At 43.6% G+C, this 26,709-nt stretch overlaps 1 protein-coding gene across 3 annotated transcripts in view; it reads right to left on the bottom strand.

Annotated features, from left to right (window-relative positions):
* The window catches only part of ntrk3b (neurotrophic tyrosine kinase, receptor, type 3b), a 130,266-nt gene that overhangs the window by 60,155 nt on the left and 43,402 nt on the right, over nt 1–26,709 (bottom strand). For all 3 annotated transcript variants that reach the window (XM_011609523.2, XM_029846418.1, XM_029846419.1), the window contains exons 4-7: nt 14,758–14,826; nt 6,218–6,372; nt 5,544–5,686; nt 3,955–4,093 (exon numbers count right to left, since the gene is read on the bottom strand). In XM_011609523.2, the coding sequence (XP_011607825.2) occupies nt 3,955–4,093; nt 5,544–5,686; nt 6,218–6,372; nt 14,758–14,826 (506 nt within the window). The remainder of the gene's footprint in view (nt 1–3,954; nt 4,094–5,543; nt 5,687–6,217; nt 6,373–14,757; nt 14,827–26,709) is intronic.

Here is a 26,709-nt window from a genome sequence, read left to right as displayed (position 1 = left end):
GTGGAGGCGGGTCTTTGAAGCCCCAGTAATACAAAGCCCCATTTTAATACAAATATAATCTCAGTTTTGCCCCCCCCCCCCCCATTACTTTAATTTGTAGTAATGTTATTCAAAACACACATTAACACTAGAATCCTGCCGGGTTTACAACAGTCTACAATTACTTAACTATCGCTTTCACACTGAAATAAGCACTTTGATGCAGGATTTTTTAAAGTGGATCAACCCTGATTTCTGTGTAACACCTGATGGATAATAACGAGCAAGCGAGTGCACTTGCAGTTGTCACATTATTTAACATTTGTATTTATATCTATTATTTGCAGTATTACGGCAGTTTGCTTCAACTTTCCACAGCGGTGAGGGTCAGCATGGTACATTTGCAAAAACAGCGAGTGCGAGATTGTGACACTGTCTGTGTCCTCCACTCCTGGGTGGTCGTCCCTTTTTGTTGGGCATTGCCAGCGGGGATTGACAACACAGCGGAGACACAACATCATCGACGCCTTTCGCACTCCAAATTTCTCAGGTCGCTCGCAGGGCCATTTGACCCAGGATGGAATGACAACCCGTTCATACTGCCGGAAGGACCTGCGTTGATGTGGGACATCACTGGGGGTTTCTGTAGAATGGAAGTGGCTTGTGTCCTGGGTTCTTTAGGCAGTTTGTCGCAAGATTTTAACTTCCAAAGCCAGGCAAAATTTAAGTCAACTAGCTTCTGACAAGGAGAAGAAAGGCTGACTGGGGCCTCATCTGGACAACAATATGACTCAATTGGTCTAATGATTTAACAGGTAACAAGCTGCACAATGGCACGAGCTCGAGTCAAACACGTCTTTTCTCAGCTGATAATAGCAGCTATTATTCCCAGGGAACAGGACTTTCAACATCAGCAAGGACTTTGTTCCTAACAAAAAGACGCTACATCAAACTTTAGGACCAAAAGGAGAAAAAAACTCAGGAGTCTACAGCGTTGTACAGCCGCTATTGTTCAGGCAGCAGTGGGACAATGGTTCGTAGAATTTGCATTCCAATAATTACAAATTGACTAAAAACAGGGACGATGGCTTTGAATGCAGAGAATGTTATTTGACGGCTGGTAATTTTGCTGTCAGTCACATTACTCTCTAATCAGAACAGCAGTTCGAGCTTTTTTTTAAAAAAAACGTTTCCAGAGACAATAGGCAGGTCCGGGAAGGGAAATGTAATTACCATCAGAGCATGTGGTGAAAAATTAATAAGTTAATTTAGAACACCAGCAGACAATGTCAACAAAAAGAAAAAGACAAAAAGTCTGGAGATACGTAATCCATACACTGCCCATGTGACCAGATGCCGCAACGTCAATCAGTCATTGCGTTGCGGCGCACAGCTGCTCTGCTCCAGTAGGAGGTTCTGAACTGATGACAAATCAGCACAGTGATGCATTACAAACAGGCACAATAGATTGTCCGCTACATCGGTGAGTTTGCTACAAAAAGAATAATGTCCCCATTGATAAATGTTGTCTTTGGATATATAGTCTGTCCCATTTCTGCCTGAGGCCAATCCCTGGGACAAACCTGTGGATGAGCTGTGATTCAGGGATATTACAGGAACATTGAGATCATTGCTCTATTACAGCGTAAGGTTATATATCACCCGCTCATCCTCCCATAGCTTTTCTTGCCGGAGAGCTGGAAGGCTGCAGGATGGTCTACACTGTTCAATTGTCTTAATTGTCTTCATCAATTTCACTCTCAACATCTCATTGCATCCTAAATGTACCTGCTTAATTTGGATGTTCTGCTGGCAAAAGAGGTTTTTCTCTTATTCTCTGACAAATTCCAGTCTGAATCCTTCTTACTGCCATAAACAACAGTGACTTGCGCAGTCCTTGGACTTCAGTGAGGCTAAAGTATCATCAGTCCGCATCCAAACAGTGTATTTAATATGTTGACACTTGGCCACTAATTTCCTGAATAGCCGCTGATTTTGGCTGTTGATTTTACACGTACGCACATTTGTGAGGTGAAGCTAATGGAGCTGGTTCTGCAACTGATTTGAAAGAAGCGGCAGGAAGACCCTCTGAAGCCAAAACCCCGATTTAAGGAGTTGGTAAAGAAAATGCATCTTTTAGTCTCAACATAGAGTCCAAAAAGGTTGGGTTGGATGTTCCATACTCATCAATGAATAAACACTGTATTGATTTAATTGGTGCCAGTTCAGTGGGCACTGGACGTGCCTTGACTTCTACTAATCCTTTCGCTAAACTACTTTTCAAAATGATCTCATTTTAAAGAAGACTTTGATTAAAGGTGTGATATAGCTAACTGACGGACTGGCGTGATTGCTAGCTTTAGCTCTTCAGTGTTGACAGTCCAGTCACAGAGGTGCAGCTATGTGCTTTAGAGCTGATCCGTCTTCAAAGCCAGCGGGTTGACAGCAGATGAAGGACATGGATTAACGCCTCACAAAATAATGAACGGGCTGATGACCGAGGGGAGGTTGACATCGGAGCTATTACCTGCTCGGTTGTCACGAAAATTGAAAAGAAACAACAAAACAATATAATGGAAAAGCGTTCATTCAAACACCTGAAGCCTTCTAGGCCAGAGGTCTGATGTTTGATGATCATGTTTGTGTTGTGTGTTCACCCAATCCTACGCGATTACTGTCGTCCTACGTGAGGACACAACATTTAGAGAATCTGAGTGCTCTAAAAGTGTAACTCGCTGTAACGGTCCTTTTTCACTCTACATGATATTTTAAAATGACTATAAGTGAAAATCCTTGGAAGACTATTGGGATACCAAATTTCAATTCCAATATCTGACTTTTTACCCTTATTGTTGTTGCTATTTAGGGTTTCTATGTGTGTTTGTATGAATATTTACAGTAGGAATTGTTCTGGATTAGTCCTGATCAGCTCCAGTGGTTCACATTCTCTCCATTAGAGGTGTAAAATAAGTTGTACAGAATGAAAAAAACAGCTAGGCAAACCTCCAAAAATAAAATCCATCCATCTTCCCGTAACATTTTCTCCTAGTGCGCTTGTGTATTGATCTGGATGAAGCTCCGCAGTTAGGAATAATACACTTTTCATGGCCAGTTCTCTGTGACAGCGCTACACTCATCACATTGTCTCAGGCGCTCTGCTGGGAACGCTGGATTCCTGATTTATTTCAAACCTCTGCTTAGCACCTTCCCAGCTAGAAACCGCTGAACTTCCTCCTTACGTCGATAGCAATCAAAGGGAAGAACAGCGCAGGAATCGTGGGTTTTGATTCAAATCAGCAGATGTAGTGAAAACACCTTTTATGGCCTCTTAAAGCAGCAAGTTAGAGAATTTCATGATACAAATCCTGAAAAGGTAAACGATGCTGAGCAGAAAAAAAATTCAAATGTAAAGATAATTCACAGCGTCCCTCTCAACTAATTAAATTTAATATTTAATAAATATGGAACAGCTTAATCCATGTTTCCTTAAAATTCAACCAAACAATAAAATATTGGTGTTATATATTAGGACATTCTTCTGCAGGTTTTGTTTTTATTTAATATCAAAGGAAAGAGAATTCTAAAAGAGAAGTAAAAGAGCATCTCCTGAACCTGCAGAGCTTCATTCTGTGTACTTTGCTTGTGTTTATGAAGAATTGTTTGAGTGGAATTAAACACGTGTGGCTCTCTGACAACCTAAAGGTGATTGTCCTCCAGGATCACCCTTCTGAGGTGGTGGTGAGTTATTTTCTCTTTGTCTCTCTTTTTAATAAAGCTTAAACTGATGAACGGACCTCTGCTACAGGAGGGAGAACATTTCTGCAATCATGGATCTTAAGCTAACTGACATTTCTATTAAACTTTTTTTGGTTTCCTGGAAATTCAATTGAAATGATGACAGCCATCAAAGGAGCAAAGGACCATGGGAAGGAACGGTGCGGTATGCGAATGTTCCGAGATGGAAGTCCCACTCACACTGGACGTTGAGCTGCACGGAGGCGTTGGTCATCCCAACCACGTTCTCTGCGATGCAGGTCAGCTGATAGTTGTTGTCATCTCTGCTGATGTTGAACAGGGTCAGGTTGATGGAATGGGTGGTGGGGTGGATATCAGACTGGAGCAGGAGAGGAGGGAGGAGACACACAAAAGAGAACATATATGAATGGGAGCCGGACTTCCGTCTGATGGAGATCGCCGTGGCCTGAAGGGGAACGTGCACACTCAGTCTTTGGGTGCTCCGCCTGCTTGCTACTTTCAGCCAGACGGGAGAGCGTAGGATGTTTACGCGTCCCCCGGTGCCTTCCGTCGGCCGCGGTACCTTCCACTTTACTCATCCTGATGAGCTACATTATCGCTAAAAACATCAACCCTGAGGCTGCACTAACTTCCATTTGTAAGGTGACTTTGAGCATTAAAGGCATGGCTGACAAATGCCATCACATAGCAGCTTCCCAAACTGCATTTCTCTTCCTCCTGCTGTTTATCTCTGCCGTTGTTATTGCTGCAGCATCCCTTGGGCCTGTCTCAGGGAGCCAGATTAGTGCTTTAGCTGGCACGCTGCGGGTTCAGCCCGGGCCTCTCAGTCTTCCTAAAGTAGCTTATTTTGATCAGGGGTAACCTATGCTGCACAGCTAATCTGGGAGCAGCAAAGCAGATTAAAGCCTTGTTCTTCATATGTGAATAAGTCAGACCATAATTGCATGTTTGCGCATCAACATGAGCTTTAAAGAAACAACCCAAACATTTTTAAATATACATCACATTCAGGGGAGCGAAACAAGCCGACGACAAATAAAACTAGAGGTAAATGCATTTTCTTCGCGGCGCATTGGCTGTTACGTGGATTGAGGTTCATCAGCGTTCTTTCAGAAGCTCTTTAGGAATCAGAATTTGTTTTGACTGTTTGCAATGATTTGTGCTTATAAATGTGCTGCTGCGACATCACATATGGAAATATTCTAACATTACACTAATTAAAGAGGAGTGCCAGGAACTTGTATTCCCACTGAAGCGCACTGAATCAGGCTGCTGTTTACTGTCTGGAGTCGTTTATTTCACTTCAAATTGGACTTTCCTGCACCTCCCAAGAGCTCCATTTCCAGTCACTTTGGCCAGTTCACGCTTATTAAAACAAACATTCGCCCCACAAAATGCTTGAATGATTTTTTTTTTGTATAAGAGGAAAAATAATTCCTTTAATTTCTCTATATGGCCTGATTTCGATGGATCACTTTATCGTGACGCAAAAAGGCAGATGTGGAATTAAACAAAAGCACTGGCTTTAAGGTCTGTTCAAAAGATGGTCCACGCTTTCTTTTTTTGCCCTCATTTGGCTGCTGAAATGTAAAAATAAGTCCAGCTATTGCCAAAATAACCAAAAGGGAATTCTGACACTGATAACAGTGTTAGTCCTCAGTGACATCACACAGCTTGGGGAGGCTAATAGCTAACCACTAATGGTTGTTTCTCTCAGTGTCACAAATGCTGTCAAGCTAATTAAGCATAATGCCAACAGCTGTTTTCACCGGAGTGTGTGCGCGTGTGTTTGTGTGTGCGTATTTCACCATGTGTGTGTTAATGGAGCGCAGGCCGCTGATAGTCCAGTCCACATCAGGCAGAGGTAGTCCAGATCCATTGCAGCTCACGGTCACATTGTCGCCCTCGGTCACCAACACGCTGCCATGGCTCACACTTATTTCAGGTAAGTCTGGAAAACACACGTGCGCAGACACACACACAGACACTCAAGGTGCTTAAATCAATGCTGGTTGTATGTATTTTCACACACAATTACATTTTCACTTCTATTAGTGTAAGAGAATCAGTGCATTGAAAGAAATAGGGCTCCCCCCCACACATTCACACACACACGCACAAAATGTCACAAGGATGAGTCACCACCAGGAGATAACACTGCAGAGTCTCCAGCGTCTGTCAGAATCAACACGCAGCTCCTCACATCAGATTCACCCCGTGAACCCTGTCACACACCCCCGTCCTCCCGCCTCCGTACGCCTTCCTGCTCCTCCTCCTTTCCCTCCATTTCACCTTTAACCCTTTCCGTTCTTCTTCAGACCTTTCCTTGTCTTATTTCCATCAGCCTTCACTCATTTGCTCACCTACTTTTGGAATCTCCCATCTTCCCTCAGCTGATTCCTTTCTTCTGTCCTCTTTTAATGCAGTTCACACACACACACGCACGCACACACCCGCCCCCTCCCCGTCTTCCTGCTCTTACCACATTTCTGGATGTACATGTTGTGCAGGCGTATCTGGGAGTCTTCGTTCTTGCAGTACAGCTCTTGTGTGTGCAGCCCGGCTTCTCCTCTCTGCATCCACAACTGGATCCAGCGGATATTGCAGCCACATTCAAACACCACGCCATCCAGACGCCTGGAACCCACAGAGACACCAACACCATCAACAATGAGAACAGTCCAAGCGGGCACCTTTGAAATCCGGAGGAAACCGATGCTTAATAAACACATGCATTCATAAAACATATCGGTAAACTGCATAGCACAGACATGGCTGATAATGTCAAGAAGATGCAACTGGAGGATGCTCTGGGTCTGCTGCATTTAGCTTTAACAGTCACAGAGTATAGATTTCTCCCATTAGCAGAACCAGGCTGGAAGCTGTGAAAATCTTTAGTAGGATTAAAAGGTCAACTGTCCCTGCTCATTAGTGCTGCTTATTGCTGTATATGGCAGGTAGCTTTTGTTGAAGTTGGATTTATTGGCACACGCAGATGAAACAGGAAACTAACAAAAGGCTGCATGCCCGTGTTCAAATGTCGGAAGGTGAAAGGTCAGGAGCTGTGTTAAGGCAGACAGGTACCATTAGGCTCCTCTGAGCATGCGTTTCTCAGCATTCTCATCGTGGGCAGCTGCATTGTTCTGCACGATACGCCCAATTTGCATTTTGCATATGTCCAATTTGGAGGCTTGGCTTGGCTGATTCTGTCAAGACGAATGCCCATCCAAGCGTCCTTGACAGAGGTCAATATTGATATTGCGGAATGCATGAATAATGTATGCCTCCAATGTGCCACATTTTAAGTAATGAGAATAGATTTCCTCGGGTGGATCGGGCTTATTATCAGGTGCTCACTGGATCTGATAGTAGAGCAGGTACAGCTTTGATGCAGCGGCAGCGTCACGCTAACCCTGCATGCTGCCGGTTACACAGATCCCTTCACTTTTAACAGTGCATCACTTGAAGATGAAAGAAGCATTAAAAAGTGCTCTTCATATGTTTCAGTATCACAATTTCCAGCCATACAGAATAAAAAGGAACAAATTTAAATTGCAGCAAATATGGAACAGTTACAGAAATGGCACCAACACACACACACAGACACACAAACATGAACCATCACACAATGGTTGTTCGCTACTGTTGTGCACGTCCAGTGAATGAATGAAAGCATAGAGGATAATGAAATCGCGTGCTGCAGAAGGGGTCGGCTTCCTGCATGCACAGAACTTTTAATTTAACGCTGGATGAGCTGAACCACAGGAGATCAATGCTCACTAACACAGATGGTCCAGGTTGTCCTTTCTCACACTAAAATTATGCTAATTTTTAATGAGAACCACCACATTGGTGTATTATCAAACCAGTAGCTCTCAGGGACGTTCAGGGATCCTGCTGCACTGATACAGAGCTACATTTCTATACAACAGGCTATAAAATGGATAAAAATGCATTCTCCATGTAGGTTTTCATTCATCCAAGTCATATTAATCCATAAAGGTCCAGCAAAGGGTCAATTGGACTGTTTAAAGCAACAAAGACTTTTCACCCCTCATCTGAAAGGCTTCTGAAGCCGTGAAAAGAGCAAAAATTATGTTTGCTTGAAGCCTGCTAACAATCCCCCCCCCCCCCCCCCCCCCCCGCCTCTCCAGAGGAGAGCTAATGATCACATTCTTCTATTTTCGTTTTTTCTTAATTCCTGGAAAGGTTGTCATGGCCTTCAGTTGGGAATTGGCAGATCACAGGTTTCAGAGCTGCGCTTTCTCCTTTTATATGTCGTCAGGCATTATTTTAGGCAGCGGGTGTGTTGAATCCCCGCTGCTTTGCCTTTGCGTCGTGCAGTTGAGCATCTCTTTGTGCTGTTTGTCACCTTTAATGCAACCCAGCAGAGCTGTGCCTAAGAGTATCGGAGAAACCCTCACTGATCACAGTTTTATTCCAGCTTTCAGACCCTCAAATTGGCTTCTCTTAAAGCAAGTGACTGACATTCTGTCATCTGTTCAGGGTAAAGAGTCAGGCTAACCAAACTGAAGCGGCCTCAGCTGGGTGCACAAGGCATAACACCAACCCTGCACGCAGCAGCGCCGGACACCGGAATAAGTTATTCACTCATTCAATACCTTTATTTAAACTCACGAGGCAAGAAAAGAAGGCAGATCTCCCCAGCTCAGTAGAGATTTGGGGCTTTTTTTCAGTTGCAGCCACTCACTTGAGCAGCTGATGTAAGTGTTTGTGGACTCAACAGTTAATGAAGAGATGCAGTTTGGAAGTTTGCCAGTGAGGGCCTTATAAATGAATAAAAACATGTGGAAGTCACGTCTTTGAGCCAGGAGGGCCGTCCAACCACGCTGGACGACTACAGTGATGTGTGGAATCGGAGGCTACAGTGATAAAATAAGGGTGGAATGGTGGATAGCATGTAGACTCTACATGCTATCCACCAGAGAAACACGTGTAAATGACGTCACCGTAATCTAAAATGAGCATTAAAATGGATTCAGCTAAACAAATGAACAGCAGATCTCTGAAGAGCAATAAAAAGAGCTAAGGTTTCAAACTCTGAGGTCTTTATCCTGCTCATTGGTGCCTGTTTAATGTGTGTATTTCATTTCCAATTGTGTCTTATGCCTTTACAGTACCTACTTTATTAGTAGATACAGCACTCTTGACTTTCCGCCACATTTATCTGGTATTTCTAGGATAATATTGCACTGGCTGAACAGAAACACTGGACTTATTACAAAAGCCTCCCTAATGCTTATATTTGAAGCATGTCAAGCTATTTATTAAATTCTAGTATTGCATTCCTGGTTAGTTATCCCAATAAACCCTGAAATTGCTTTGCATTTACTTGAAATTTAAATGTATTACAGATGGCAAACTTTACAAAGACAAATTGGATTTTTACATTTACTTGAGTCCCATAAAGCCAATATCATCTCACCACTTTACCACTGAAGCTCCTCTGCACCAAAAGCAAACAAGAAAAGAAAAACAAAATGCACTATCCTACCAATTCACCATAACCCCCCGACCCCCCTCTAAAACCATGTCTTCTGCAGCTCCTCCACATCAGAAAGCACGCTCATTCAAGCACTCACCGCCTTTCACCGTCCTGTTGAAGGTGTGGAAGCTCCACGGAAAACAGCAAAGGTGTTTGCTGATCTTTGAGCGCTCCGTCCCTGGGCTCTACTCAATTAATACAAACACACTTTTCTCTGGATGATGAAATAATTTGCAAAATGATCGTTATATAGCACATCAGTGTTGCCTTTCATGGCACGCGTGAAGTAGATGTAAACACCAGCTGTATTTGGTCTAGACATGTCATTTTTGACTTTACAAATACTAGAATCTTTAAAGCTTTATATCACAGCTCCTGCAGTTAAGTGCACTCATTATCCTGCCGTAAATGACGACTGCTTGACATTCAAATATTTCTCTTTTCTTTTTGCAAAGCAGCAGCTTTTTTGATGTTGTTGTCGAGGCAGCTCTTTGATTAAATCCGGGATGTTGCGCCAGTGACAGGAAATAAAAATATCTGAACCCCTTCAAGTGAACCTCATTGTGGTGCCACAGCGCCAACTTCTCCAAAAACTGAGTCAGTCGCACTCAAAGACTATACAGGCGAATAAGCTGCACTACAGGGAAGCCCAGAGACATTCGGAGGAGCCGTCCTTTGTATTTAGTTGTAAATTATGAGCACTTGCTTGAGTATGTGGAGTCAGGTAAAAGCTGCAGCGGCAGAGATAAGGGAAGACTAAAGTTGAATTCTAAGAAGCTCAGGGCCTATCATCCTCCTGTTCTACTCTCAGCCGATGTTCCCCCGCATAAAAGGGTGCTCTGCATAATCAAATATTACCAGATCGGCCGATCAAAGCTAATGTGACCAAAACTACCGCCTTTGTGATAAAGAAATGACTCTATTCAATCTCACTGCCTCTGTCTTCATCTATAGGCCTCGTCCCCCCTGCATGTGTTTCTTCCTCTGTTGGGGTATTTCCTGCTGTTGCTGTTAAATGGGGAACAACTCTAATTTAATGGTAGTTTCTCCATCGCTATCATATTTCTATTGTTCATTATGGTTTGTTTTAAACAACATTTCTACATCTTATGACATCTTGGAGGAAGAAGGAGTTCGTCATCAGATAAGTTTATATTCATTTTGATGATTTTTCACATCTAGTTTATTGGCCAGTAGCATTAGTTAGGGTTTTTTTTTGTTGTTTTTTTAATAAAAATGCTCAAGAAAGGGCAAAACCTCTGACACTGCTGAAGCCTGATGCTGAGAGGTATGTGGACATCGTTGACCTGGGTCAAACGCAGGCTGTCACTGTTCCTGATCCTCCAGATCCTGTTACTCCCGCGGCTACGGCGGTGTCCCTCTTTGCACTTTGTTCTGCCACTGCCGTTGAACTGCTCCAGCTTCTCTTCCTCAGCTAAATACTGTCTGATCCTGACACCCCAGCTTTGCTCCCACATGCCTGCTGCACCAGAATCGCACATTGGTACAAATGTTTCAAAGGTGACATTTTGGACATTTGCCAGTTATTGTCAGTTTCACCATGCATGACAGTCAGTGTTTTCAGCCGCTGACCTCCAAATATCTGGGCCATTTATTCTCATAATCCCGTCTTTTCTTCTATATTTACCATTTGAATGCTCTCTTTCCACTTATATGTCGTCCTTTGAAGTTTGCAGTGTCAAAGAAAATGTCACGCGTTTGACTTAAAGTTTGGCCTAAATGCTGTTGGGCACTAATGAAATGGATCGAATTGAGTAATTTACCTGTCAGGAAACCTTGGGAGGGAAAAATGAATGTTTAATTTAGCCTAATGCACTGGCAGTCATATTAGAAGATATGACTGGCAGTCATATTTGATCTAGGATCACACGTTTGATCTAGTCACATTTCATCCACATTCAAAGAAAAATCCATTTTGCACTGAGAGGCGTAAATGTTTGAGTTTGCGTCGGCCAGCCCCTGCTTTCCAGAGAGCTCGGATTAAAGAAGCACGGACAGAATAAAGGGATTGGGGATGCACATTGCCTCGGGCTGATTGCTTCCACTGCAAAAGAAGAGAAGAGAATCTCTCCCTCTTTTTGTGTTCCAGACATTATGCTCTTCCTCCAAGACGGCGGTATCGTTGACTGCCACTAAGTCTGCTTCCTATAATCTCCAGTTAACATCACCACTGAGAGCCTCAGCCACAGATTTAGCATTTAGCTGCCCAATTCAACTCTGCCGCCTTTCTCAGGCTTCTGATTGGACGGGCTGCAGTTCTTCAGCTAAAGGGCAAACTGACAAAGAGGCAGAGCCGATTATGTTAGTCTCATCCAGAGGCAGCGCAGAGCAGACTTCCATTGTAAAGGTTTTGATATGACGTTAGAGCCTTTTCACAGGAGCCACAAAGGACTCCAGATTATTAAGATTCCACTGATAGCCGCGTCATTGTCACCGATATTAAGATATTGCGGGGAGTGTGAGATATCTTTGCAACCAACCTGCAAAACAAAGCAACTTCACAGTTCCAAGATCTGATAAGAGCAGAAGCACAGAGACTTCACATCCAGCGACGAGAAACACTTGCTCCTACGTTGACCTGGAGTCTTGTCAAAATGGCTGGATTTGTCCTGGGTTTGATTTTAATTAGCAAATCCGTTTGTTTGTTAAAGGAAATAACATGTCAATAAGGGGAATGATGGGGCGGGGATCTTAAATGTCTTGAGTCTTTGCTTCAATTTCATCATGTCCGGGGAATTTCTTTTCATTAGGGTGCACTTTTGATGTGATATAAGCATGATTGAGCAGCGCGGGAGTGTTTTTTACTGATTGTGAACGGAGCTGTTTCCTAATAAAGACAGGCAGTTGGTCAGGATGCTCAGTTTGGCATGACTGAATGATTGACGCTCAGTGAGTGAAAATGGTTTAAATTAGCACACTGATGCAGTGAAGAAGGTAATAATGTTGGAGCCATGTTGCAGACTCTGCCCATGATAGAGTGACTCAATTCCCATTAGCGAGGGCTGATTCCACACGGCTTCCTTCTTGCATAAAGCCTCGGCCCCCGTCTCTGCCGCCACGCCACTCCAACTGACACCTCTTAACCAAACACGCCAAATGCGATAGACGCTAAGCCTCACTCCTCATCAGTATTCAGCAGGAAGCATGACATCATCCCGGCCCTGCTCTTCATGTAGAACAACAACGATGCCATTTGTACTCATAGAAAACTGCGGCTTAAGAACAAATAGCAATGAACTTTAGTGAGTTGTGTCAACCGAGGGAGTCATTTTAATTTCCCCAATGCGCCCTTGTCTAAAAAGGAATGCAGTGATTTCCCAGTAGGTGACGTGATGTCACTAATCACTATCTGTCACATCCTTGTAAAATGGCCACGTTTGGAAAAAACAACTAAAGTCATTTTCAACCCAAGTAGAAATGTTGCTTTAGGAACACATATTATTTTTCTTTCTTATGTTTAAACACACACAAACACTCTAAAAATGCTCCATTTGTTCTTTTTTAACTTGATAACTTTTAAAGTACAAAAATGCAAACAAGAGGATTGACGTAAATAAACATTATGAAATAACGTGGCATATTTTGGAGGATGGTTGGATGGAGGTTCAACCATTGGGGGACCAGGGAGGTGGTTATGGGCCGGGCTCGGTTCCCTGAAGGTACCTTTAATGTAAACCCAAAAAGGTGTGTTTGAAGGTTGTTGTGAGGACCAAACAAATGTCCTCACATACCAGAAATGTCCTCACTTTGCTGGTAAAACACATATTTATGTTCTCCTTATGAAGCAAAGAGCGCACATCCTCATCCACATTGGCTGGGTGTCTAAGGGAGTGTGTTAAATGGTCCAAACAAAGTTTTTTTGTGGGCATGCCTGCATGTTCGTCCCATTTTTGTTATTGCTGATGCCATTGTTGGTCTTTGCTGGATGAAGATGACATTTGTATGACTTTTTATTCCAATTTCAGAGGTTTACTGTCATGTTCTTCAATTTATTGACCAGCGAAACTGGTATTACGTGACTGCCGCTGATGTAGCAATTTCTATCTAGCTTAAGCGTCCTGGGGTGGAAATGCAAGTCAGGTCACTATTTACCATTTCAAATCATACCGAGGTCAGCAGAACTGAGCTTTACCACTTTCTGTAAAGGCAGCTTCACATATCTGTCTGTTAGAAGAAGAAAACCTGTTTAATTGAGTTTGCTGTAATGAGAAATGAATCCGCCTGGTGATGAATGTACTGGGCTCAAGATTTGAAAATCAGCCAGCCTCGCCAGTGATATTAATGAAAACCTGACTTGGCCACATCACTGCCTTCAGCACACTCCGGCAGTTAGAAAATTAGCACACAGCAAACAGCAGAAGCTTTTTGTTCAGCCACAAAAGTATCAATTTTAATACCTTCTACTGATCGCTAGGAGTTTTTTTGGGGAAAAAAAGAACATATCACGGTTTAGCCAGTGCGGAACGTCTACAGTCCAGAGAGGAAAGACATTCACAGGAATATAACATATATAATGAGGGATTTACAGCACATCTGCCTGGGAGGAAGGCACGCGTTGAGATGACACTTGTGGAACACTGGTACGAGGTCCAGGCAGAGGTGCAAACTATGCAGGGATGATGGGAACAGGTGCTGATCCTGCAGTTCCTGCTAGCGCAGCGGATCCCGATGAGAGCATCAGATAAAGCACGAAGTGCCTTGAGATTTTCAGAGATAGTAATAAAAGCCCAATGTCAGGAGAAAAGCCACTTTTCACACCAAGAAATGCACCTGGAGACCCACAGGGGTACCACAATGTTTAAATTTTTAAAAAAAAACACACACACCACTGGGCATTTTATGGTGCAGGATCCTCTCTGACTGACTATTGATGCGAGAAGGGGCGTTCACACTGATCAACAGAGTGTGGCGCTCTCTCAGGACCTGCCCTGCTTCTACCTCTGAAAATAGAACAATAAGGAGGTTTGAAATAGCCTCCTGCCCTCCTCTGCCTCCACTTTGCTGGCCTGTAGGTGCAGGAAGCGCAGCGCCAAGGTTCAAATGATGGACAAAGTCGACAGGTGTGCTGACGTGTGAATCACAAGCAGGTCGGTGTTGCACTCGTCTCCTTGGTAGCGAAATGGCAAACTCATTTCATAAGCACACTCATCACTAAAATATTCATGACAAAGAGGAAAATAGGGTTGGACTCCTTGTATGCAGGCCATTACATTTCCTTTGTGAACATTAATTGAGTCAACAAATGACTTAAAGGATCAAGCAGCAGCATCAAGCCGCCTATATTCAGTCTTTTACAGCACGTTCAGACAAATGAGGTTTTGCACAACAAAGACGGGAATTAAAATGGTATGCAGCGAAGACAATTCGTATAGAGGGAGATATAGCACTTAGGGTGTGGTGATAAATTGATGTAGGGAAATACAAACAAAAGCCATTGACAGAGACAGAGAGGGAGGGAGAGAGAGATGCGGAGTGTGATGAAGCATCAGACTTACAGCTCGGCGAGTTGGAGGTTCTGGAAGAGCTGCCATGACAGCGTGGTGAGAGGATTCTTTGACAGGTTTCTGCAGAGGAAAGAGAATCAGAGAAAAGGAATTATGAGCACCTTTTTGATGATCAAAATAATAAGGTATTGAAATTACTCTGCATCATTTTTATTGCCTTTTTTTTGTTGGAGACATTAAAGTAAACTGAAGATGGGGATGAGGCCTGCACTGATGGCTGAAAATAACTACTAGTGATGAAGAAATGGAACCCAGCATGGCCGTGTGGTGCTTCAGGGCTCAGCTAACTCAATAAAAGACAAATAAGTAATTTGGCTAGAAACTTTGATTAGATTTAAATATAAAAAAAATATATGTGTCTGATGGACATGTGCGTGTGTCGAGGTTGTAGGAAATAAATCCACTCTGGCCCCAAGAAGCATCAAATCCTGCCACATTTCCAAACAATACAAATAAACATTAACTCCTTCAGATTATTGTCATCCTATACGTCTCTGACAGAATGTATGTACTCTGTACAGTATGTACTCTGTGGAGTATGTGTGCCTAGTCTCTCCTCTACCTCTGCTCTCCTCTCCTCTCCTCTCCTCTCCTCTCCTCTCCTCTCCTCTCCTCTCCTCTCCTCTCCTCTCCTCTCCTCTCCTCTCCTCTCGTCCCCTCCCCTCCTCTCCTCGACTACCTATTCTCTCCTCTACCTGTCCTCCCTCCTTCTCCTACCTTCCTACCCAGCCCCCCATCAGCAGGAGGGTCCCCCTACATGAGCCTGGTCCTGCTCAAGGTTTCTTCCTGTTAAAGGGGAGTTTTTCCTTGCCGCTGTTGCTTGTCTGGGGTCAGGCCCTGGGATTCTGGAAAGCGCCTAGGAACAATTTTGATTGTAAAAGATGCTATATAAATAAAGATTGATTGATTGATTGAGAAACCACCAATCGCCGATTCACCGACGCGTCAAACGGTCCGATCTAATAACGTGATATTAAGACAAGCTACAATTCACACTAGAAAGATGTTGAGAAATTCTCTACACATATACACTCCCACACACCCTCCCTCACACCTCTGGATGTTAATTTTTACGTGGGCCCTAATAGATTCAGTCGTAACCAGAAGTGTCACCATGGCAACAAGGTGTTGCTCCTTTTTTCCTAACTTCCTGCAAGGTTGCTCACATCCAACATGTTTGCATGGAGTTGCTGGTTTGAATCAAATTTTCACCTTGAAATGTATGTTTGTGCAAACGCACCTCGGCTCAGAAAACAGTAGGTGTGTTAGCGGAGCGTTTAAAAATGCTGCGTGAAGTTTCACCTGCCGATGAAAAACAGCCTTAAGTCCCTCTGGGACTGTATAATATATGAGGAGAATACATCCTGCTGGAGCGTGCGGGAGAGAGAGGGGAAGGTGAGGCATCAAACAGCTTCAGTCATGCTGAACACGGATGCTGAACACATCTGTCAAATCACAGGCCTCAAAATAGACACATTTACCACAGATCGTCAACTTCACACCCTCCAACGGAGGACTACAAAACAGACACGCTTCAAACAGACCAACGACATGGAATGCTGCACCACAGCGTCGCTGAGAGGGTCAGATGCTCGGGAGTTTACCTCCAAACTCCCGACAGTCTTCAGAAACTACAGAAACCTGTACTAAGCTTCAGCGCAATGACAGACGCCGATGGATGCATCCTACCAGGACTGGGGGAGGGGGTCAGGTTTAAAATTAAAGAGAGAGATATTTTGGTGTTTAAAACCAGGAGGTTGAAAGAAGCTCCATCAGCTCTAGCTTCCATCCAACCAGGAAAAAAGTCTGTGTTTTATGTTTTAAGTTTTAATTTCCTAGCATGCATTTGTTGCCCCAACGTGCCTCTGTTGTAAGTCTAATATTGTTGCCTTGTTTAATGTTCAGACGTGTATTTCAGGCCTGCCTTTAGCTCCCCCTAGATTAGAAACATGGTCGGTGACAACCACTCACCCTTGCATGTACTCATGCACGTGCACACTCCCCAAGAGGACAGCAAGAACGAATTGCAGCAGTTGCATCAGAATGATGCGTAAGTGTAACTTCCACGTCTGTCTTTGCCAGGATTGACATCATCCTTCATGCCAGGTTTTATCAAATCATCTGAGACGCGTCTGCAGACACACATCCACAGCCGTGATGATGTCACGGCGTGCATCGTCACACATTTGAACTACTTTTTCTTCACCGCTTTACCCCTTTTGGGGTTACATGGAGGGTGCAGGGGCCAAATTTCAGTTAACATGTTGAAGGAACCTACATCTGTCTGTCTGTCTGTCTGTCTGCCTGCCTGCCTGCCTGCCTGCCTGCCTGCCTGCCTGCCTGCCTGTCTGTATAAGTCTAATTTTTTATACATTATATATGATTGATATATGATATGTTCACCTTTAACATTGTTGCCGTGAATGCATGTTGTACGTTTCCATGGCAACACAATGCTCAAAACACCGAGCTGGTAAAGGAGGGTTCTCTGACTGGTGTGCACGGAACACCATAGAGCCTTTTGACTTTTTTACACTGGGATAAAACTCATTAAATAATGAGCTTAAATGAAGCTTGTCACATGTTATTATGTGTAATAGAGCACGAGTTGTTTAAGCAGAGGGACTTCATTCACATCTCCAGCAGGAAATGTTCCGTTTTCAAAGGTCATCCACTGCAGCTCGATAAGAAATGTCATTTGAAATTGGATTGAGGGGGCAAATGAATTAATTAATATATAAACAAATCAGCAAATAAGCCATCAGAACTGATGGAATGCCAAAAGACAGGATGCGAGGAAGGCCAATCACTGCAGAGGGGAAAGCAAAATGATTATTAGATTTAAAAAATAATAATTGGAGTAGAAGATTAATCAATTTATAAGCCAAAAGGACACCCCCCCTACACCCACACACACACACATGCACACTAACATGCACACATGCCACTTTAAATATTGAGACCCAGCATCAGCATCCACAACTGAGTCACATATCGTTTCTGCTCCTCAGACATTGCTCATTTAAATAAAGAATTAGAATTATGCGATTCACATGAAATTTTCATTAGGTTGGGGTAAAAAAAAGGCGTAGTGTAGCAGATGTAAGCAGGAGTTAATATTTATCACAGTGCTGGATCCCCTTGCCAGAGGGCAATGAAGTGAATGCTAAACTGAACCTGGATGTTCGCTCCTCTGCAGAGGAGGCCCAACTCCTCCCCGCTCCTTCTTTAATAATTCTGTTTGGCACAGATGCCATTGGGAGGACTCAGCTACTCAAGAGGATTGGCTAATTAGCGCAGCAGCACTGATAGCCACTGTGTGAGTGTGGGGGAGTGCTGCAGATTGACATTCACGACCACGCACAGGAGAACCAGACAGCCACTGTGTGAGATGTCGCAGCCCATCAGCAGCCTCAACGCCGTTAAAACGCATCACCGTCTGTCACGCTTAAGAGAAGCTGAAAAGAGTTTGCTCCAGCACAACAGCCGAAAAAACCTAATTGGTCCGTGTTATCTCTTTGTTTTCTACCAATTTTTTGTCACGTTAGGAATTTTTTGAGCACCGCCGAGGACTCTAAACCGTGCAATCACGGCGTTAAAAGTCTAACTTTAAAATACCATGGCTGTCAATCATGAGCAGAAGTTGTTTTTCCTCCTGTGCTTGGAAACGCTGACATTTTACAGAAAGAAGGTTTGTGGTTTTTAGCAGCCATCTGCAGTTTATGAAATGACGCGGCATCCATCACCTAAAATAATGGAAAGTGTTTTTTGCGAAAGCAAACGACTTCCCAGAAAATACATATTTATTCTTCATTCTCTCACTTGTTTAGGACGCAGCATGATGAATCTGGGGAAAAACAAGCCCTCATTAACTTTTTTGTTACCAAAGCAAATGGATGGATGGATGGATGGATGGATGGATGGATGGATGGATGGATGGATGGATGGATGGATGGATGGATGGATTAGTGGTGAAGACTTCATGAGCTTCTTAACTGATAAAGTTCTAGCTATCAGAGAGAAAGCTAACCAGGTCATCCCAACAACTGGGCCATCACCAGATGTGCTGACTGTGGGAACATACAGGTTCTCCAACGAGTCCTTAAACTCCTTCAGCCCTATATATTTTTCTGAGGTGTCATCGCTAATTCAGAAATCAAAGTCCACCACGTATCTCTTAGATCCCATCCCAACACACCTGTTGAAGGATGTTTTACCATTGATAGGCAGTTCTATCCTGGACCAGATCAATGGTGCTTTAGTGACAGGTTATGTACCCCGGTCCTACAAGGTGGCAGTGATTAAGCCGTTGCTTAAAAAAACTTCACTGGATCCTGATGTGTTAGTAAACTATAGGCCGATATCCAACCTTCCTTTTATCTCTAAAGTTCTTGAGAAGGTGGTGGTGACTCAGTTACTGGAGCACCTGCAGAGGAACAGCCTGTTTGAGATGTTTCAGTCAGGCTTTAGAGCTCATCACAGCACAGAAACAGCACTTCTTAAAGTTACTAATGATCTTCTCATAGCTTCAGATCATGGACTGGTCTCTATGCTGGTTCTGCTGGACCTCAGTGCTGCTTTTGATACAGTTGATCACAGCATCCTGTTACATAGACTGGAACATGTGATTGGGATTAAAGGGACAGCACTAGACTGGTTTAGATCATATTTATCTGATAGATACCAGTTTGCTCATGTCCATGGTGTTCCCTCCTCCTACAGTAGGGTTAGCCATGGAGTTCCTCAAGGTTCTGTACTTGGACCAATCCTCTTCACCTTGTACATGCTTCCCTTAGGGAACATTATTCGGCAGCATGGGATGAATTTTCATTGTTGTGTTGATGACAAACACAGCTTTATTTATCCATGAAACCAGAGGAGACAGAGAAGTTAGTGAAGCTTCAGACCTGTCTTAAAGACATAAAGTCCTGGATGTCTTCAAATTTCCTCCTCCTTAACTCAGGAAAAACTGAGGTCATGGTGTTTGGTCCTGAACCTCTCAGGGATAGATTAGATCACATGATCACTCTAGATGGTATCTCATTAACATCTAGTCTCTCTGTGAGGAATCTTGGAGTAACTTTTGATCAAAATCTCTCCTTCAACTCACACATTAAATTAGACTCTAGAAGTGCCTTTTTTCACCTGAGGAACATCAAAAAGATCAGGAAACTACTGATGCGGCATGATGCTGAAAAGTTAGTCCATGCATTTGTTCCTTCTAGGCTGGACTATTGTAATTTTTTTATTATCAGGGTGTCCAAACAACTCTTTAAGAAGCCTCCAGCTGATCCAAAATGCTGCAGCCAGAGTTCTGACAGGTATTGACAAAAGAGATCATATAACTCCTGTAATGGCATCTCTTCATTGGCTGCCCGTTAAATTTAGAATAATTTTTAAAACCCTTCTTTTGACCTACAAGGTCCTCAGAGGCCTAGCTCCATCCTACCTGGAGGAGCTAGTGACACCTTATCAGCCCAATAGACCGCTCCGCTCTCAGAATGCTGGTCTACTTGTGGTTCCCAGAGTTTCTAGGAGTAGAATGGGGAGCCGAGCATTTAGCTACCAGGCCCCCCTGTTATGGAACCAGCTGCCTGTCCAGGTACGGGAGGCTGACTCCATCGCTACTTTTAAGATCAGACTTAAAACTTACCTCTTTGAAAAAGCTTATTGTTGTTAATTCTGTAGTTCCAGTTACTATCATAGATAGACAAATTATCATACTTAGGGGGTCGTCTAATCGTTAGGTCACATCTTAGCTATGCTGTTATAGGCCGAGGCTGCCGGGGTCCGGAAACATGATCACCTGACAGGCCTCTGTCACCCCACTGGGTCATGGTTTTCTCTCCTCTCCTTTCCTCTCCTCTCCTCTCCTCCTCATCAAGCAGACTAGTTATGCTGATTCCTGTGTAGTTTTTCTGCTCCCCCCACTCCCCTCTCTATTTATTTACAGGTATCGCCGCCTTCGGAGCTCCATGATGACCTCCGGATGTGTGTATGTGTGTATGTGTGTGTGTGTGTGTGTGTGTGTGTGTGGGGGGGGGGGGTGGATGGATGGATGGATGGATGGATGGATGGATGGATGGATGGATGGATGGATGGATGGATGGGCAGTAAAATTGAGTTGTTTCTTTACATGAAGCGTCTTTAGAAGTGAAGAAGCAGCAGCTGCACAGTTGTCTCTCTCCCTGAAAACAGCCTCCTTACTACCAAATTCCAGCCTTCTCTTTCTGAGAAACCATATTTTTCTCTTCAGTTCCAAACACATCAAAGGTGCCGGTGCCGATCACCAAAGGTCACCCCCAAATGTTGCCTCCGACTACTTGCAGAGGCTGAATTACAAGCTGTTCCAGCCTCAGGAATAAAAAGTCAAGTCAGAGTGAAAAACACATCAAGGAGTTATTTCAGACTGCGTGTGGCTGCAGTCTTCTGCATGTATCTCCTCAGAATTTATTTAATTTCATGCTTTTCATCCCACCCAGCATTGCAGCACAGCTCACGGTCGGCTGGGCCTCAGTCGTCCCCTCCGCAGCTGACGCTTAAAGCTCACGTCTTGGCTCAGCGCACGTATTGATGGAGTATTCGATGTACTGTATGATTTTGTGCGTGTCTGCTATGACTTGGTTCAAGGCTAATATCTGCAACCTTTGGCCTTCTTCTCGATTGTGACTTCTGTCTGTCTGTCTGTCTGTCTGTCTGTCTGTCTGTCTGTCTGTCTGTCTGTCTGTCTGTCTGTTTCTGCCCATCCAACATTCACCTGCTGCTGATCAATACCTGATGATGACTCCTCCTTAAAATTCTAAAGACAAGTACAAGGTCTGACATTAACAGGAAATCCTATAATTAGTATTTAACTTTCAAAAACCCTGAAAGTTTCTTATATTTACCCACATGAGCATATGGTGGGCCACTTGGTGTATTGGAAAATAAGAGAAGAAGCATGGAGTGGAGAGGTTTTACAGTGTTTAGCACATTCTTCAGCAAGAATGCATTTTCTCCCCGTGCATGTCTGTGTTTTCTCTCCAGGTTCTTAAGTTTTCAACAGTCCAAAAACATGTTTGGAAGGAGACTTGTGAGTGTGTGAGTGAACAGTATGTGTGTCAATATATACTTTCAATGAGTACCAGCATTTTCTAATAGCAAAGTGAGGACATTTTTGGAAAGTGAGGACATTTTGGCTGGTCCTCATAATTACAAAGTCTGTTTGAGGATTCAGGGTTTGTTTTCAGGTTGGGGTTAGATTAGGGTTTAGGGTTTAGGGTTGGTTGTAATGATTAGGGTTACAGTACAGGGCTGGAGAATGCATTATATCTATATGAGTATATGGATGTATGTGTGTGTGTGTTTGTGTGTGTGTGTTCAGGTGGGGTTTTACAATTTTATGATTGTTGAATGACCAACTCTATAAAAAACAGCTACCAGAGAGGATGTGCACATGATCCCTGCGCAGTCACCAAAAATAAAGATAATGAAACAGACTGAGATCCTTAAATGGAAAAGAAATGATTTATTTAAAGCAGGAGAAACTTCAAACAGCCTTCCCTTTATTATAATCATGAACATTATATGCACTAAGACTGCATCAAACATAGGTAGGCTTGACTCTGGGGAAGGGGGATAAATATAGTTGATTCTTTAATCTCAGGAAAATCCTGAGCATGTGTGCATGTCTCGTTTCAGAATTCCTCTCATCTGGAAGGAAACCTGTTTATTCCTCCTCCACACCAGCTTGGTCAAAGCACATGAAGCAGCAAAGTCGCCTGGAGTGAGGAATAGAACGTCCAATCATCTGTTAGCAGTATTGTTGCTTATATTATCATTAGCATGTGGTTACACACAGGCCATGTCAAGAGAGCTACAAGGGCAGAATGTCTGATTGCTGTGTTCTGCATTTAAACGCACCACAAGCGGCACATTGGGATGACGTCATCGCTACAGTTGTTGCCGATTCCTGTTATGCTGCCAGTGATCATTAAGGATGCTTCCATTATCATCACTATGTTTATTACAGGTTGTTCTTCAGTTTGAAGTTTGTTCTGATGGATGGAAGTGCTGTTGCATTGATGCCAGGGATGTTTTAAATAATTCTACTCATCAAAAGTTGGTTTGTCTTCTTTTATAATCTTCTAGGTTATAAAACATCCAAAATCCTACCTGCATAAATTCATAAATGTGGGGATTTTTCATATATAAATAATAATTGCAACGAGGCGGCACTGGGCTTATTTTCTCCGATGTCTGTCTGTTTCTAAAGTAGGTAAAAACACACACTTTCTCCTTCACACAAAGCAGCCGTCCAAAACCTGATTAACCACCACACACGGTGTCCATGCAGCACCGCTCCCTGTTGGACAACAGATGTAAATCTGTCTTTGGAGCAACTTGGCAAGACGTGATCTTCCTCCTGCATTAGCATTTGTCATTGTCATCTCCTAATCTAGTCAGACTAGAGATCACCTGTAAATCCTGTGATTATTCTGCTCTCTTTCTTACATGTTTGAAGACACTGGCAGTGGCTCTTGGCTGCTTTTCCCTCTAGTCACTCCAATGTCTGGGGACAGACTCATACCGGGAGCCGACTGCCAGGCCCACAGAGGCAGTGTTCGGAATTTTGGACGGTATAAATAAAACTGCTGAATTATTAGAAAAGGCATTTTTACTGAATAATGGAGCTTCTGAGTCAGTCAGGAATAAATGACGCTCTCCTCAGCGATCTACGTTTTTTGTAAACAGCAGCCTTATGGTGACTAATGGCATTAAATAACAGCCCCGCACGAGCTGTGACTGACAGGAAATGATTAGTTTTAATAAGAACTTAATCCTTTTCTGAAGCTTTTTGGAAATTCAGTTATCAGCATTATGAGCACACCCGCTTGTGTCGTTCCGCTGATTCTGATCCCTGAGTGGTATCTTTGTGTTACTGTAGCGGTCCTGTTTTAGCACAAGGTTGAAAGATGAATTAAGGCTGTGATGAAGCAAAAAGCTTTATGAGATGACAGCTTAGGCCCAAGCTCGCTGAGCTGGGTGCGGTTAAGATGTTAGTTAGTGGAATATGGCCCTGCATTATCACTTGAGCTTTCAATTTGTCAGCATAATTAATGCAACGGAATATTGAAAGTCATCCGTCTATGCGGCTCATTACATGGAAGAGATGCTCACCAACATTCCAGCATGCAGGAGGAGCAAGCCTTTAAGCCATGATTCTGATTATTTCTCCAGACAGGGATGGAGATGCTAATATAGACTGAGTAATGTCAGGAAAATTGTCTCCCATCTAATGAGACAAGCGGAGACAGAGGTGCCGCAGGGCTGATGGCGTCGCCACACAACCAAACCTTTCAGCCAGACTTCTGATTACATTTGTTAATTATAAAGATAACACGTGGGCCTTCACACAGAACAAATGACACAAACAGCACACAGAACACTGCAGCTAGCGCTCTAATGGCGACGCCGAGCTGAGAGAGAGAGAACACGGCGGCGAGCGCGGCTCAGGCTTCCCACTGGCTGCCTGCTCCTTCCTGCTGCTTTATGAAATGCCTCTTGCTGAGATCGATAAAATGTTAGACTTGATTAAAAAAAACAGCAATAAAGACGCCCGGGAGCATTTTTTTCCCCCTCTTCAAAGAACTGCAACAAACATTTCCAGCCGCTTCTCTTTTCAGATAGATTTTTACCGAAAGCAAAAGGATTCTGGGTAATCACAGCCGGTCTGCTGGTTTGACTCCAACGTTTCAGTGAAGAAGAGACGCTGCGCAGGTTAGTTTAGTTGAGTTCAAATATCAAGAACTCACCGAGCTAAATCATCCAAAGTAAAACCTTGAATTAATCTCACTGAAAATTCCTGTTTGCAGCAGAGCAGCGCAGCTGTACAGAGCTGTGGCTCACAGCACTGCAGCCTGTTGTGTGCTCGGGTGTACTAACGCTGCTCTGTGGATTCCTAAAAACCCTCGATAAATCACGTGCCGGGGTGTTGCAGCAAAAGTGAAGGTTGACTACCGAAGGAGCTCAAGTGTGTTTGGCATCTTTCCCCCGAAGCAGGAGACCTTAAATCATTTGTTCTGTGAGGCTGACCGGCACGTAATCACAAATCCTCACACCAAGCGATGCAGGCATTCACTGCTGAACTTGCATTCAAACGCGCAACAGTCTGGAGCAGCAGCAGCCAGCCCAGACTGCAGCAGGGCCTGTCTGCCTGGGCCCATTTGTAATTCTCACTGTCCCTAGGACTCAATTAAATGTTGTTTCTGGTAATTAAAACATTTCTACTGAGTCACAGTCTTGGCCCTTATTCCTGTCTGTTTTCCCACAGAAAGCACCTTCTTTTCCTGTGGACTTGCTGTACAGCAAATAATAATGTTTGACCATTTTTTATCAGGTTCTAGCATAAACCCTTTGGCGTAGAACTGTCAGTAACTAACAGAGAATTAACCAGGAGAATTTCACCTGCAACCAGATCTATTATGAGGTTGGCACTTTTAGAAACACACATACACACAGCATGAGACACACAAGAGCAAAACAGCCATTCAGCAGAGACTCGGTGTCAAGTGTGTTTTTACTCATCCAGTATGCGAATAACAGCTCTCGTTCTTTCCTTTTCATTATAAAAGAACCTACATTGTGTTTCCACTGCAGCCTCACAGTCGGAGGGGGAAAGATCCAACAAGGAATCTTTCTAAGAACTCCAACTTGTCAATCATTTTTTCCCCCCAACATTTACACTTGATGTAACTGTGTCAGCTTCTTGGCTTTTCTTCTGGTGTCTTCTTCCATTTCCTGGACCTCGGGGTCCGTCCTCACCAGACCGGTGGGAAGATTCACAGTTTTATGGAGAAGAAAGCTCAGGTACAAATAAATACTCATAATAATTCAAGAGGAGCCATTTTTTTCCCCTTCAATTCACCAAGGAACTGCATCAAAATGAGAAAAATCTTCCAGAGGCAGTCAGTTCCGAAGCAATTATATGACCACATCGCACAATATTACAGATAATTGCTTAAAAAAAAAAAAAGGAAAGAAAATAAGTAAGAAAAGACCCTTTTAGAATGCTGAACAAAATGGTGAGAATGACTCTGAATAGTCATAGATTTGTGTGCCTGCTGGCAGTGAAACAGGGTTCTGAGTGTGTTTTGAACATTAAAATGTTGCTAATAGATTAGTTTCCAGCAGCAAATTTGTTAAGTATTTTGAATAAATGTAAGCGGAGGTTTGGTGAGCAGCAGCTGTTTGCCAGCCTGAGCCTGACCTGTCGGATCCAAAATCTGCACAGCCGCCAGCGTCTCTGCGTCCGGAGCACGGCTCAGAGGTTGTGAGAGCCACGACCATTTCAGCTGGATGCATCAACACTTTCAGGAACGCAACCCGAGCAGGTGACATACAAAACGCTCTCGCAGGTAGAAATCAGAGCAGTGACATTCAGAACATGCAAAACGGCTGTGCCCAAAAGATTAAACGCAGTTGCTTTGCAGTCGGCTCCAGGTTACATTAGCCTGGTCTCATGGTCTGATGACGCTCCTGCAACAATAACAGCCCCCTAAAGCTGTACCACACATCAGCAGCTTGGGACGCCTCCTCTGGCTTTACATTAATGAGTGACACCGTAAGAGGACAATAAAACAAATCGGAGCAGGGAGGAAAGAGAGTGGAAGGCAGCAACGCGAGCAGATTTTATTCCCTCACTCCCAAACAGCTTATTTTCCCCACAATACAACCTTTCACAATCACAAAAGACACAGCGACGCACATCCTTTCAAGGCGATACTGATGTAACATTGACAGTACGCAACAGTAGAGCCTGGTGGATTAGGGATGAAGAGGAGTGATGAAGAGTAACGGTGAAAAGTAGCTACGAAGGGTAGTGAGGAAGAGCGGCAATGAAATGTAGCGATGAGGAGTAGCGAGAAAGTATAGTGGTAAAAGTAGCAAAGGAGAGTAGCGAGG

This window comes from Takifugu rubripes, chromosome 13, assembly GCF_901000725.2.
Source record: "Takifugu rubripes chromosome 13, fTakRub1.2, whole genome shotgun sequence".
In the NCBI taxonomy this organism is placed as follows: Eukaryota; Metazoa; Chordata; class Actinopteri; order Tetraodontiformes; family Tetraodontidae; genus Takifugu; species Takifugu rubripes.
Note: the sequence above shows the minus strand (reverse complement) of the source record. Positions and strands in the feature narration are given on the sequence as shown.